General features: G+C 31.9%; 1 protein-coding gene across 1 annotated transcript; it reads right to left on the bottom strand.

The window, feature by feature from the left end:
* Window positions 1-11833: 11833 nt before the first annotated feature.
* LOC145101647 (F-box protein At4g00755-like) lies at window positions 11834-15418 on the bottom strand. The gene is made up of 4 exons (XM_079038892.1): window positions 15283-15418; window positions 13656-13815; window positions 12397-13033; window positions 11834-12319 (listed from the first exon to the last, which is right to left on the bottom strand). The coding sequence occupies exons 2-4, from the start codon at window positions 13780-13782 to the stop codon at window positions 11962-11964; spliced, it is 1122 nt and encodes a 373-aa protein (XP_078895018.1). The 5' UTR covers window positions 13783-13815; window positions 15283-15418; the 3' UTR covers window positions 11834-11961.
* Window positions 15419-15954: the final 536 nt, after the last annotated feature.

Raw genomic sequence — 15954 nt, 5'->3', positions numbered from 1 at the left:
GAGGTTGATAGGGAGCTGATCGAATTCTATCTGAAGGCTGCTCGACCTCAGTATCAAACATGGAGCGCCCAGAAGATAGTGAACGTTCGGGTCTTAAAGCCTTATACCGAAGGAAGATTCATCAACGTTCGGTTCAAGGTGATTCGAGGGTCTGCAAGAACTGGACATCTCATATCCCTGGCAGATCTACCGAACCTAAATCCTCATGATTGGATTGTTTTGCATAATATCCTTTTGACGAATGAAGCCGAATATGGTCCAATTATAGACCATCTCAAAAGTATGTTAGTCTGTTACATCATGGAGGTAGCCCTAATGGATCAGGAGGTAGCCACAGTCTTCAAGAAGAAACCGAAGATAGCTCCTGTGGGATCGGCCAGTGATCTCAATCAAATGCAAATGGGCAAGATCGACCCGAGACGCAATTCGGTCATGTTCACTAGAGCAGAAGGACAGAAATGTCTCTTTGCTTTAGCTGACAAACATCTTTACACCACTGCTTGTCTGGAGCACATGCTGTCAATCATCCGAAGGTGTAAAGAGAATGCAGCAGACGATATCAAGTACTTCAACGACATGATCCAATGGTACATCAGGTTTAGACAGACGATACTGGCTCTTATCTCTCGTCTGTTCGAGACCGTGAAGAAGAAGGTACCTGGTGCTGCTGCTGGCCCAAGTAACAAGTGAAGATCTCGCTCCAATTGACGCAAAGGGGGAGATTTTTGGGTTGAAGATTCGTTTGAAGATTGCGTCATTGGGCTCGGCTGTTAGTCCATTTATTTTGTACTTCGGTTTTGGGCTTGTCCAACCGTGAGCTTGCTAGGTTTATTATATAAGGATATGCTTGCATGCATATTAGGTTAACGATCTAGAAAAAGGTTTTAGAGAATAACGATTACTTTGCAGATTTCTTTATCGTTCTTGTAAACCTCCAACCCTCTACAATTGATGTTCTTGATCGAGCTCTTCTAAGGGTTATTTTATAATCATTCGACTCGTTTGATTCATCCTTGAGTTGTTCTTTATTTTGCGTTCATTCTTGCTGTTTAATATCTATTTACCTGTTTAAGATCTAATCGATCTTCAAGATTAAGTTTTAATCTCATCAAGATCATAATATGAAACTCATTAAAACTTTTGTTATTACTTATGAAACTTCATATTTGACTTTTGATTGTATAATTTGGAAAAATTTGATTAACATTTAAATAAAAAATGTATCATTAAAAATTTCATAGTTTAAAGTTAAAAGTCATTGTATATCTATATAGTTTCAATGTTTCTTAAAATAAAATATTATGATAGATTACATAAAATATGTTAATATTTTTATTCAAATAATAATAATAATAATAATAATAATAATAATAATAATAATAATAAATTATCATGTCTGATCAATCAGCGCGTTCTCTAATGTCAACAAGGCAAGTACATGGAGATGTGATGTCAAAATACATATATTCACCAATTTTTGAGATGGACCAGAGAGTTGAAGCTATTGATTATAGTGAAAATCCATTTGATTTGTAAATACCATCTACTATAGTTTTCATTATATAAATTATATGTATTAAAAATATAATTTTAAAAATATGTTTATTTATATAATTGTTACATATATATTTTGCTTAATACTTAACACGTCATACAAAATTATAAATATAAATACAAATAAAGGTATAATGAACTATAAATAAAAAATAAAAATATAATACAATTTGTAGCATTAAATCATTTTTTATTCAAATCTTAAATTGTAACACCGAAATTTTTCAAACAACTTTTCACATTTTAAAAACATATTTTCATTCATAAACATTATAAAATCTTATCGCTTCACATATCAATCCAAATAACACATCCCAAGATCATAATGTATAAAAACTCCTCGTGTGTGTACTGATCATGTCGGCGCCTTCCCGCGATCCTCACTGGTACCTGAAACACATAACACCAGACACTGTAAGCATGGATGCTTAGTGAGTTCCCCAAAATACCACATGCAACACATATTAGCCACTCGAGGCTATAACTCTGTATGACCCTCTGGTCAAAGTGTCTCAGTGGGACCCTCTAGTCCCATAACTTTGTGGACCCTCTGGTCCTAACTTTGTGGACCATTCGGTCCTAATTCTATAGACTCTGAATCACATATAGCACGGAATCACATAGATAACACATAGCATACAATATGCTATGTCACATAACTCTAATTACCACTCTGGGTAAAGTATAGTGAGAAGACTCACCTCGGGTAACTCGGTAAACCTCGAACTCTGAAATACTACACTAGCCTCCGCCTAATCACATAAATAATTACTCTAATTAATACAACTTCTAAAGGCTAGGCTAACCCCTCTCTATAAGCTCTCCAAGAATGGTAAAAGACCATTCTACCCCTCTAATGGCTCATAAGTCCAAACACTGACTAAACCCTAAAAGTCAACAAAAGTCAATGGTCAACCTTTGACCCGACTCGTCGAGTGCACTTGGGCAAGTCGGTGAGTCCAAGCGGGTCCTTTGAGTCCTTCTAGCCTCTCTTGGCTCGTCGATACATCCTTCCACTTGACGGGTTCCTCCTGTCACGAATCGCGGGGCAACCCCGACTCGACTCGTCGAGTCCACTTATGAACTCGGCGAGTTGCCTCTGTGATCATACTCAAATCACCTTCTGAGGTCAGATCTGTTTCTCTAATCCATAGATCTAACCTTCCCAAGCATAATAATCACGGAAAGGTCGAATCTTGGTATACATGCAACAACCCCAAAGCTTCCTTTGGTGAAATAACTACTAAAAGGGCAACCTAAGTTCATTTCCTCCATGAAACCACATAAAGCAGGTTGGCTAAGGCTCTCTGGACCTCAAAAGGTCCGGATCCAGAGTCTATCACTCAATGGGACAACATAAGCATCAAATCAAGCCAATAAAGGGTATAGAAAACCCTAAAATTCAAGGATCTCATACTAAACAGAAAAAGGGATCGATTTTCTACCTCAAAATTGTAGATCCAAGTTGGAAACCCACTGAAATGCAATCCTCTTAACCTCCCTTTGCTGTAACACTTTCTCCTTTGCAAAAATCACACCAAAAATGATCAAAAACGCTCAAACTCTCTCACAACTCGCTCACAATCGCTAGGGTATCTCTCTCTGGATTGATAGCCACAAATGGAGGCCATAAAGGCCTTTAAATAGGGCACAGAACCCAAGAATTAGGGTTTCAATCTATAGTGCGGACTCATCGAGTCCACCCTTTCCGACTCGTCGAGTCCGTTCATTAATCCAGTTAGCAGTCGCGGTCCTACTCGTCGAGTCCCTCTCTTTTTCTCAAAAATAAAATGATAAAATATAATACCTGGAAATACGGATGTTACATAAATATTATTAAAAAGATATAATGTAAGTGCAGGTTTGTAATTTTGTAATTAAATGAAAAAAATGAATACAAATCTAAAACAATTTAAAAAACAAGGGGCTAATACTGTAAATGCAAACAAAACTGAATTTTCATATCACATAAAAGCATTTTTTTCATTTTTTTTTTCATTTAGGGTTCTAAAATTATAAAAAGGGTTTCCTTCGTATTTCAAAAACTAGCGATTCAAACTAAATCATGTCTTCAGAACAACATTCAAGTGATTTACCTCTTTCAAATAAAATTTCGAAGAAAATCAATCAACACTGTACTTCTAGAAAGCATTGTATAACTTCGAAGAAGGTAGATCAACACTATAATTCTTCAAATGGTTACAAAAGATCGAAGAAAATCGATCAACAAGATACTTCTTCAAAACGTTATACTCTAAATATGAAAGGTAATTTAGCATTTTTACATAATTTTTGTATATGTTTGTGGTTTTCTGAAAAGGAAGTAATAACCCTAATTAGTATTACTTGTTCTAATACAAGAAATTGGTATAAGCTTGTCATTGAAACTTTCTTTGATTTTACTTTTGGTAGAAGAGAGGATGTTGACATTGATATGATGGAACCTTAAGTCCTTTCATGGTTTTTCAGCTTCTTATGATATCTCCGAAATCAACAAACCAAACATGTCATAAATTTTTTTCATTTAGAAAATAAAAAATTTATCATCAATAACAAGAATTGATGATAAATTTATCATCAATAACATGTCATAACAAGAATTGCACTATCGATACATGCTTCAAAGGCACCAAGTGATGCATCAATAACAAGAATTGTAGCATCTGCTTGTGTTGACCCTGATATCATGTTTGGGACAAAAATTTTATGCACTGGTGAATCCAACACCACAACGTCGTATTTTTTTGATTTGAAAAAGGAAACTCCAACTGTCATTGTTTTCCCTCTTTCTCGTTCTTCAGCACTCTCAACTAATGCCCACGCATAAGCAAACGAACCTTTCCTCTGATTTTTAAAGAAAAAATTAGCACTCTCAACATTCTTTCATACCTGTAACTTAGCCTCATTTTCAAATATATGCATTTGTTTCTAAGATATTTGTCCCAAAAGGTGTAAAAGCCTTCCTGAAAGTGTTTACTTTCCAGAATCTAAATTAAAAATTTTGATTTGGAATACATGCAACTTTATATATGAATGCAATATGATTCAAGAGTAATTTACATGTGATTCACTTTCTAAATCATATATGAATTACATATGATTCACATGTAAATCACATATGAATTACATGTGATTAACATATAAATCAGATGCAATTTATATACGAATGACATGTGATTCACTTGTAAATTACATACAAGTTACATGTGATTCACACGTAAATCACATATGAAATAACATTTGAATAGGATTTGAAAAATTAAGTCAAATAATCAACTTTTCCATGTAGTAATAATTTATAATGTTTTGTTTGTTTAAATGCTTTTTGTTTATTATAGAATGCCATTAATAAGGTATTGTCTAATTATGTGAAAAAATGTAAATAAATAACAGTAAATACTTTTCATTTAATCACATGTGAATATGTACTTATATGAAAATTTGTTAATGAAATTTAGTAAATACAACCCTATGTGTATAATCATTTTAATCTATAACTTATCTAATAATTTCTTTGTTTTTAATTTAAAAAAATATACTATTAATTTCATTATTACAAATAATATTTTTTGCAGGTTCTTTGAATGCTAATGTTGGAAAGAGAAAGAGAAGTGATATTGATAAACAAAACTGTTTTTTGAAAAAGAACAACCCAAAATAAAAAAGAAAAAAAGTTATCCAAAGATAGTTTTGGCTGAAAAAGAAAATCATTTCAAAACAATATGTAAGAGGTCATCACCAAAATCATTGCTTAAAATTATAAAGAAACTTAGTTTGGAGCAGAAGAATTGTGTTAAAGAAATGGGATTTAAAAGCTTATTGAAATTGGAACTTGATGAGTTGCCTTCATCACTTGGTTTATTTGTTGTTATAAGCTTTGATATAGAGAAAAAAGGTACTAAAAGTTATAAATGGAGAAATTAAGGTTGACAGACAAAGTGTGAATGAGATGCTTGGAATTCCAATGGGCGACCAAAAAGTGGAAGACCTTAGTTTTCGACTTGCAGAAGATGAATGTTACAACAAATGGATATCCCATTTTCATAAAGCAGAAAACATTAGATTGAATGATACCACAAATGCAATTATATCATCAAAAGGGGCTGATTTCAACTTCAAACTCAATTTCATTGTTCTGTTTTGCAACACTCTAATTGAAAGTACACCTGCAGGTAAAATCAATCAGAATATATTAAAGAAGATTTCAAGCACCACAGATTTTTCAAAAATTGACTGGTGTAGTTACACAATTGACTCATTGATTAATAACACAAGGTCATATGTATCACACAATTGTAAAGGGTACTTATATGGTCCACTGACATACTTGTTGGTAATATTTCTTTATTTAAAATATTATTTTAAATTTTTACTATAACATACAAATTTGACTATATTCTTTTTATGCAGCTATTATATGTTGACCATGTTCAATTCGATGAAGAAAATGATTTACGACTACGTCCAGCAATAAAAAATTGGGATTCTATCAAAATGAAAAAACGAGAAACTAGCGAAATGAAAGTTGGAATGTTTGGAACAGGAAAAATTCTTGAAAGATTGCAAAATATAACAGATAAAAAGATTGAGGTAAAAATCTATAAAAACTTTATTAAAAAAATAGTTATATATAAATAAATATTAATGCAAAATATACATACTTATATATATTTGTTTTCATAATCAGATGTGAAATAATATACATATATGTACATGTTTTTATTTTACACATGATTATTTGTCAACTTTGACAAAAACTTTTGAAAGTATTTGTAAGAAGAAAAGTAAGTTAATATCAACATTTGAAGAAGCAAAAGAAAATTTTCAGCAAAATAAAGATTAAAAAAATGGGGAAAAGTGTTATATGAATTTGAGTTAGTTAAAAAAGATAGAGTGCATCACAAATTTTACAATATAGATGGAGAACCTAACAATTTGGAAATTACTCAAAAAGTTCAAACAACTTTGGAAAATCAACATCTTCCAAAAGCATGTATTCAGGTCGAGCATAGAATTGAAGGAGAAAGACTTCGTAAACTTCTGAATGATTTGAGACAATCAAATTACAGTGAGCAAGATATCATTTCGATTCTTAATATCACCAAAGAACAACTTAAGGAATTTGATGACTTCTTTCATAAATCAAAAGAAATCCCAAAGGTATATTTTTAAAGTTCAGAGTAAATTTTAAATTCTAATAACATAACTAACATCTATTTTTTTCTATACTAGAATATGTCAGAAAAAGGAATTGGTGAAGAAGAAAAGAAGGAAGATAATGAGGTCGATAACAAAAAGCATGTGGATTACACAAATGAGGTCCATAAGACAGAGGAAGGAAGATCTAGAAAAACTTCTAAAATGATCAGAACTAGAAAAACTTCTGAAAGGATCACTGAGAACAAGTTAAAAAAAATTGTAATAGAAAAAAAAGGAATACGAATGTCTAAAAACAAAGCTCTTGTTATCCAGTAGAATGTTAGGATTTAATTAATTTTATGGGCTATTTTGGCAAAAATTTTAGTATGCACTTTATTTTGTAAAACACTATAATGACTAAGTTTAACAACTTTTGGTAAATTATGCAAGTTTTGCTAATATATATTGTGTTATCATCATCTTGAAAATTGCTAATACATTTGTGATTTACATGTGAATTACATGTGATTTACATGTAAATTCACAAGTAATTCACTTGTGATTCACTTGTCATTTACATATGAATCACATGTAATTCATATGTGACTTACATCTTATTTAACCACATCAATATTTCCTTAGTAACCTCCCCAATACCTAACACACATTAAAAGAAATCATACTATTATTTCAAAACATATTAGAATCCCTTATACCCCGTTCGGTAGTGGTGAATTGATATGCTTTCAAGTTTCAGATGCTAACCAATTCAGGGAGGTGAATTACATGTAAATTACAAGTGAATAACTTGTGAATTTACATGTAACTCACATGTAATTCACATATGAATTACATGTAATTCACATATATTTCACTTTGTAATTCACATGTAAATCACAAATGTATTTACATATGAAAAAATGTATTCACATGTAATTCATATGTCCCCCTCGCCATTAGTATATGTAATTCATATGAATTACATGTAATTCACATATATTTCACTTTTGTAATTCACATGTAAATCACAAATGTATTAGCAATTTTCAAGATGATGACAACACAATATAAATACAAGTAAGTTGGATTCGGTTCATGCTTCAATGTACAAAATTGATTTAAATTGCATTACAGGTCTCTGCCATCATCTTCATGTTAATGTTTTGTGTTTTTTGTTGGACTTTTAATTATATACTAGTTTTAGGCTAAACATGATTGTGATTATCAACATTTGGTTGTATAACAATCTACAATTGTCATCTTCTATCTCACACTACAGCTAATACACCTTTGAAGAAACTTAGATCACTATCTTCCTTATTTTAGATGGAAGCCTGGACGTTTTTTTGTATATGTAATTCATATGAATCATATGTGATTCACATGTAAATTACAAGTGAATTACTTGTGAATTTACATGTAAATCACATGTAATTCACATATGAATTACATGTAATTCACATATATTTCACTTTGTAATTCACATGTAAATCACAAATGTATTAGCAATTTTCAAGATGATGATAACACAATATATATTAACAAAAATTTGTAATTCATATGATTTCTTTTAATGTGTGTTAGGTGTTGGGTATAAGGGATTCTAAGATGTATTGAAATAATAATATAATTCTCATATCTTCACATCAATATTTTCTTCAATTTATCATTTTTCAACTCTTCAAATATTAACCATAACTTCCTTCCAAATGTACAAGAAAATTAAAAAAAAAAAATTGCTCAATTCAAAAACACTCACAAAAATTCATGTGATTTACATATGAATTACATGTGATTCATATATGAATTACATGTGATTTACTAATGATTTACATGTGAATACATTTTTCATATGTAAATACATTTGTGATTTACATGTGAATTACAAAGTGAAATCCATGTGAATTATATGTAATTCATATGTGAATTACATGTGATTTACATGTGAATTACATGTTATTTACATGTAAATTCCCAAGTAATTCACTTGCAATTTACATGTGAATCACATGTAATTCATATGTGATTCACTTGTGATTTACATGTGAATCACATCTTATTACATGTGAACTACATCTTATTTACATGTGATTCATATGTGATTCACTTGTGATTTACATGTGAATTACATCTTATTTACATGTGAATCACATGTAATTCATATGTAAATCACATGTGAATTACATGTGATTCACATGTAAATTACAAGTGAATTACTTGTGAATTTACATGTAAATCACATGTAATTCATATGTGAATTACATCTTATTTAACCACCAAACTACCACCATCAAATGTTCATATACATATATAATTCTCATCTAATAAAACATATACAATATAATAAAACCATCAACATACCTATACAATCTCATTTAGACAATCTTCTCTCTGAAACACCTCACAAGCTTTTGTCCTAATATTTATGAAACCTGAATCAAATTTCTCATATAATGATTTCAATAATCAAAATACATATTAACAAACCTGAAGATCATAGCAATTTTAGTAAAGATCATAGCCAATGAATCTGAACATCGCCTTTAATCATATGATTAATGAAAACATAAACGATAAAAAGAACATAATTAATTGCAATTGCTAACAGCTGAAATGAAACCTGAAGATCGCCTTTAATCATAGTGAAAACATTAGTAAATAGATCATTAACATACAATGGTTATGCATTTACAAAAGGATAAAGGTAAACAACAACTAAACATCACAATAACATCAACAAGAAAAACATTTGTTGGGTTTGGTTTTACATAAAAACGATTTCCAACATCATTCTACACACTACCATTACAATGTCAGCAACACTCACACAACCGTAAAAACAAACTTAAAAAAACTTTTACTACTACTACTACTACTTTCTTTCTTCACATCATATGTCAGACACTAAATTCCTCGATTCCTGTTTGCATAATATCCATGTAAGTTGAGAAGACTAGACTATTGCACGAGTAAATGGTGTCTAACCAACAACTCTGGTATTCCCATTGCTGAAATGCTCTCACATCCAAATACTTCCTTCAGCTTTTCATTACACACAATCATCACTAAATTTCCAGGATCCTATCATTCAAAAAAACCAAATCAACTACACTTCATCCCTTTTTAAGACTATTATTGTTACTTATTCTTCTATTATCATATTTTCAGACATGCCAACAATCAATTAAATTATTACACTAATGGCCGATGAATTTGTCGATAAAAAAAGTGTAATAATCATCTGGTAATAATCAAATTAACAAATATATTACTAAGATTTCTTGATAAAAATCACATATTTCATGTCAATAGGATGTTACCAGTATGTATGAACAACATTCAATAAGATTAACAAGTATAATACTAAATGATTTTGGCATTCAAAATCATTATATGATAACTTTCAAACTTTAATTCATCAAAACATTATCAATATAAGGCTTAAATAAAGGGAAAAAATAAAAAGATCAAACATACTTACCAAAAAAATGTCATATGCAGTTGTATGAGCTAAATAAAATCTCTAAGATACAAGAGACTTCAAATCACCTCTTTCAGTTCAAGACAACATTCCCTGTACTATTGTAGAACAAAAATCCATAAATTTGGATAATCATGGCAATTGATAACATTAACAATAATAAATATTACTAGATTTCCATATGAAGGATAATGATTGTTTTAAATCCAAGTACCTAATTCTTAACATCATTGGTGACTGCACTATATCCTCTCCAATTGAAATCATACGGGGAAACGTTCGTCGGAAGGATCGGAGCCTCGCTAACGTCGACATGGAACCTGAGATTAGATCCAAATCTCAATCTGATATGCTTTCATAATTCAGATGCATTCATGTCGGAAAATCGAATGATGCCATGTACAAGCTGACAGATCAAACTTTTGGCGATTCTTTGACCGGCGGAGGTTAGTTTTGAAGTCATGCTCCTCCGTGTTCAAACGATTGGTCTCCGTCTTCGACCACATCACCGATGAAGACGTCATCTTCGACGACTACGAGGCGATTAGACGACAACAGTAGAGATGAGAGAGAGAGAGAGAGAGAGGGTTCTGAATTATTTATTTACTAAAATGCCCCTGATTCATAATAATTAAGATGCCCCCGTCTATTTTTTTCAAACTATTTACAAAAACACCACCAAGCATCCTAGCCTTTTATTATTTTGATCTAACGGCTCACAATTGGTTCTCGTGTTCTCAGGAAACTTTGAGTTCTCAAAAGATCCTCTCTCTCTCTCTCTCTCTCTCTCTCTCTATATATATATATATATATATATATATATATATATATATATATATATATATATATATATATATAGGGTGAGGTTCAATAGAGAACCATAATTAACCAAGGAACCAATCTTCTTTTCAACTTTTAGAACTTATTTTTTATCAAAAAAAAACTAAAAATACAGAAATTCATAACTTTTTATCCTTTTTCCAATTATATCAAATTCAATTTTTTTTATTTCAAATTCACAATGCGAATCTTTGAAAATTTACAATGTGAATCCGAAAAATATTTTTCACATTCATAATGTTAATATATGAATTTAGATATTTTTAGATTTTTTTTTCGATAAAGAATAAGTTCTAGAAATTGAAAAAAAAAATTGATTCCTTAAAAAACCAATAATTATGGTTCTCTATTATATATATATATATATATATATATATATATATATATATATATATAATTTAACCGAGTATTTTTTTTCTTACAAAAGCTTTCCAAGTCCATGATCGGTAGTTGGTCAGAACTCTGAAGTATGACTTGTCATCGTGTAAATCACTTTCCTTGAACAGTATTTCGACCATATTGTGTACTATGATAATCAAATGAAACTAGCAACTTCAAGATTAAGGCAACCACCACAAGTCATTTTCTAGGTCCATGTAAAAGAGGTATATTGGTTATAAGAATGATTAACTACGTTTCTATAATCTACACATATAGTTACACCCCGAATGAATAAATATCCTTTCCTTAATATTCCAATATAACCAGTCCTCAGGGCCCATTTTAGGTGTGTTTCAATATCCTATAGAATTCTACACCACAACCACTGTTAGACTCCACACCTCAACAAACATCGATGCCCATGAAAAACACATAGGATGCCTAGCAACATGAGTTTTTGTTTGGATAACCTCAGAATTTAGTACAAAATACTATTATTATATACAATATAGAACCCACACACACACAAACACAAACACAAACACATGACATAGCTTCATGTTTACCTATATTAAGAAAGCCGGATCAATCTCATCATCCCCATCCATATCAACCTCCTCCTCCTCCTCCTCCACCTCATCATCATCACCATCATCAACAACCCATTCATACCAACCACCATCTTGAGGAGGCGCTTGTACCATGTGCAAGAAGTCTTGTAAATTCCCCCAAGCTAGTTGCCTCGGAGGTTGAACCGGAAGCAAACTTGTACTAAGCGAACCACCATCTCCACTTGAAACACGTTGCATCATCACCTCAAATTCCCCACCATCATACCTCAGAGCCACACCTTTCGATTCTTCACAAACCTCAACACAAAACGCCGGCGACAGTTTCCGCCCTATCGCTTGCACATGAGCCACACTGTAATTTAAAAAAAAAAATTAATTAATTAATTCCTTTATTTATTTATTATAATATAAGAAGTAATTTTTACCGACCATATATAATATTTCCCATCAGCTGCCTGTTTCTGAACCCGACCCAACAACTCAATTTGCAAAAACCCACCGATGCAAATCACAGGCTCTGGCAACTTGAACTTTTGTAACCGATTTTCCTGAGCCATTGGGAAGATTTGTGAAGTGTAAGTCCAAATAAACTTATCATCTGCACACTCTTGAGACTCCATAAAATCATGATTGATCTCATTCAAAGATCTCGGGTGTCCCATTCTAAAGCGCACATATTTAGATGAATATATTGGTGAATCAATTTGAAACAAAGCTTGAAATGGATGCAAGTATATTTCCGATATAACACAAAAGTTGGCTGATAAGTTATATATCAGTGTCTCGGGTTTTTCAGGATCATCGCTTCCTTTACTTGACCAATAGGAATAATCCCTCTGGCGAATCTTGTCGCGTGGGTCCAATGTGTTCAAAATGCTTTCCTCCGGGTAGTTATCGGTGCTTGAAGCACTCACGGGATCAGCAATGCAATAACTTTGAGGAAATTTTGTGACAGCTTGGAAAAGAGCAGCATATGCCACGTCACCACTTGATGGGTCATGAGTAATGCTAGTAAGCTGGGGGAATCTTTTCAGGCAAAGTTGCTTGTTAAGTCCATTGGAGATCACTGCAAATAGAAATGGATTTTTGGGGTTTATGTGAAAATTGAAAAGTGTTGTAATTGAATAGGAGTAAACTACAAAATTTGGTCCCTGAGTTTTACTGAAAATTGCAAGTTCAGTCCAAATTATACTATATATAATTTACAAAGTCCTTATGAGCAGTGCCTTTTTCCACTTTATCAGTTTTGCCACAAATGCAACAAAGGTTTTACATTTTGACAGATTTAGTCCCTGCAAACAAAGGTTTTACATTTTGGCAGATTTAATCCCTGCAACAAAGGTTTTACATTTTGGCAGATTTACTCCCTGCAATTTACTCCATGCAACAAAGGTTTTACATTTTAGCAAATCTAGTACCTGCAATTATTTAGTTTACAGAAAAGGTCCTTATAAAGTTTCTGCGTCCCCTGCAAAGCGGGGAGAGGGCAATTTCTAGTTTTACATAAAATCGCAAGTTCAATCTGAAATTTGAAGTCATATTTTTATGGATCAGGGACCATATTTGTAAAGAAATACAAACTTAAGGACGACATCGGGATGAGTTCAAATTTTGGACTGAACTTGCAAATTTTAGTAAAGTACAGGGACCAAATTTGTAAAATGATTATTGTCGATTATGATACTGACCGAAGTTTTGCCAGTAGTGAGATACGGCAGATGCGCGAATGAGGTCGGCTGAGTCATCTAGACATGTCAGAATTTTGAGTGCCATGTCAGATTCGAGCCATTGAAAGAAGTCGATTTGATTATCCATTTATTTGTCGGAAATGAGAGTTCAATCATAAACCTGGAAAAGACAAACATATTATTAAATGTAATATAATATATGCGACGTAACCTTAATAACAAAACAGGAAATTTTAGATTCTATTAACAAATCTGAATATATATTTTTTTTCATGAAAGGGATTACAATTAAATAAGCCTAGGTTGATGAAATAAAATTTTGTTTTAAAGTGTGATTTTCTACCTTGTTGTAACATCTGTATACAGAATTAGAAATGATTATGATAGGAAACATTATAATTGTCAAGTTGTAGGGTAGTTAGAAAGACAAGAAATGATGGAAGTGACAAGGAAAAAAAATGATATTTTGGAGAAGATATTTGTGGGGAATTATGCAGAGGGTATTTTGGTAATGTTGGAGTGAAAAAGACAGCCCCTTTTGTTTGTTCTTCATACTAAACAATAGATACACATAAAGAGAGAGAGAGAGAGAGAGAGAGAGAGAGATTTAATTTATTGATTCAGTATATGTTTTATAATATTGTTTAAGTGTTCAGAAGAGCTTAAATCCAACAGTATATGTTGACTATCATAAATCACAAGGTGATTACGACATGCTTTAGGAAACTAAATAAACACTAAAATGAATTATTTTTCTTTTATAAATGATATATTTGAAAGGGAAATTCTTATCATTACGGATGCAAAGCATGCTAAAAACATAAAGTACCTACTTTACCTTAATGTCAATATGTTTTATAAACCATGCCACCATGGATATGCACAAGTGATCAATCGAATGCATGTAAGGTAACATGGTATGTGATCATACAGAAAGGAAAGTAAGGAAATAGACCATACCTACTCTAGTTTCATGATAAAAACCATGTTAGTCAACAAACAAAATGTACCATTATTCTGTAGCATTAGCTTTTAGTAGTGATGTATATAAAGTTATTCTAACTTCAGTTATTCAGAATATGCGCCATTATTCTGCTGCCTCTACAATGTCATGCATCAACCATCCAAAAACTTGTTCTTCTAAAAGAATTTAAGTTTAAAACCTAAAGATAATTTGGGGGTTCGGTATCATAGGGTTTCATATCTCAGTTATTGGTGTAATTGCTTAACAAGTCGGTTAATTTCACGAAAAATGAACATATTTCATATGAACTGCTAATTACCAAAATTCACATCCAATGATATTTTAAGAACAAGAAGTATAGATGATTTAGAATGTCAAACAGGTTAAGTTTCAACTTCTAAATTGACGTAAATCGTGAAGCATCTAAAAAAGGATCTGCTAATTATCGCTACGATTCACACAAAATTGCATTTAGTTTTGATTCCACGACTGCTGCGCTTCAACATCACATTACCAGGGAACTTTAAGTTTCATAGACGATCGAAGACATTATCGCGGAATTTTACCGAAGAGGGAGACATACATTAACGAAAATAGAAAAATACATGTACGACAGATAGATTAAGTTGAAAAATAGAGATGTAAAAAGCAATAAACATTTACCCTTTGTCTTCTTTGGAATCGGAGCGAATCGATTGAAAAGAACCCTAGAGAAGAAAATTGGTGATCGAATTGAAAGGGGCGGCTGTGGGAATGGCGTTTGTGGGAGGTCTAGAAAACTCTGGTAATTATCATTTATCAGGAAAATGGCGTTTGTCATCATGACACGGTTTCATAAAACAAAAATACATCGCACATGGATTCATGCATAAGCCACGAGTTCATAAAAAACAACAAATTAACCTCTACCAAATTACAAATGATTACTACTTAAAAGTCATTATTTATATATTTTCATTTCGATTTAACTCTAATATTTTTTTTTTTTACTTATTTGTCATTAATTGTATCGACTCTTTATGAAAAGTAAATGCTAGTCGATGTCATCGGTTTAGCAGGTAACCCTAACTCTTTACTTACCTAAAATCGTTATTTGCCTCAAAACCTCTCATTCACTCTTGGGTTGGTGTTCTTACACACACATCACCCCGTCTTCTTCCCCATGGATTCGTCTTCAACATCTTCTATCATAAAATCAGTTTATCGCACCAAGTGTGATTGTGGTAATCAACTGCAATTCTCAGTTTCAAGAACCGATAAAAACACAGGAAGAAAGTTCAAAGCATGTCATAACTATAAGGTAAAATTAAGGGATTTTGTTTTCCCATTTTATTA

The sequence above is a fragment of the Lactuca serriola genome, chromosome 4, assembly GCF_051521515.1.
Source record: "Lactuca serriola cultivar US96UC23 chromosome 4, Lser_US96UC23_V15, whole genome shotgun sequence".
NCBI lineage: Eukaryota > Viridiplantae > Streptophyta > Magnoliopsida > Asterales > Asteraceae > Lactuca > Lactuca serriola.
This window is presented reverse-complemented; position numbering and strand designations above follow the sequence as displayed.

Coding starts and splice junctions, on each gene's coding strand:
- LOC145101647 (XM_079038892.1), bottom strand. CDS start 13,782: ATGGATAATCAAATCGACTTCTTTCAATGGCTCGAATCTGACATGGCA. Junction 13,034..13,655: donor TCACTACTGGCAAAACTTCG/GTCAGTATCATA, acceptor TTCTATTTGCAG/TGATCTCCAATGGACTTAAC. Junction 12,320..12,396: donor GATGGGAAATATTATATATG/GTCGGTAAAAAT, acceptor TTTAAATTACAG/TGTGGCTCATGTGCAAGCGA.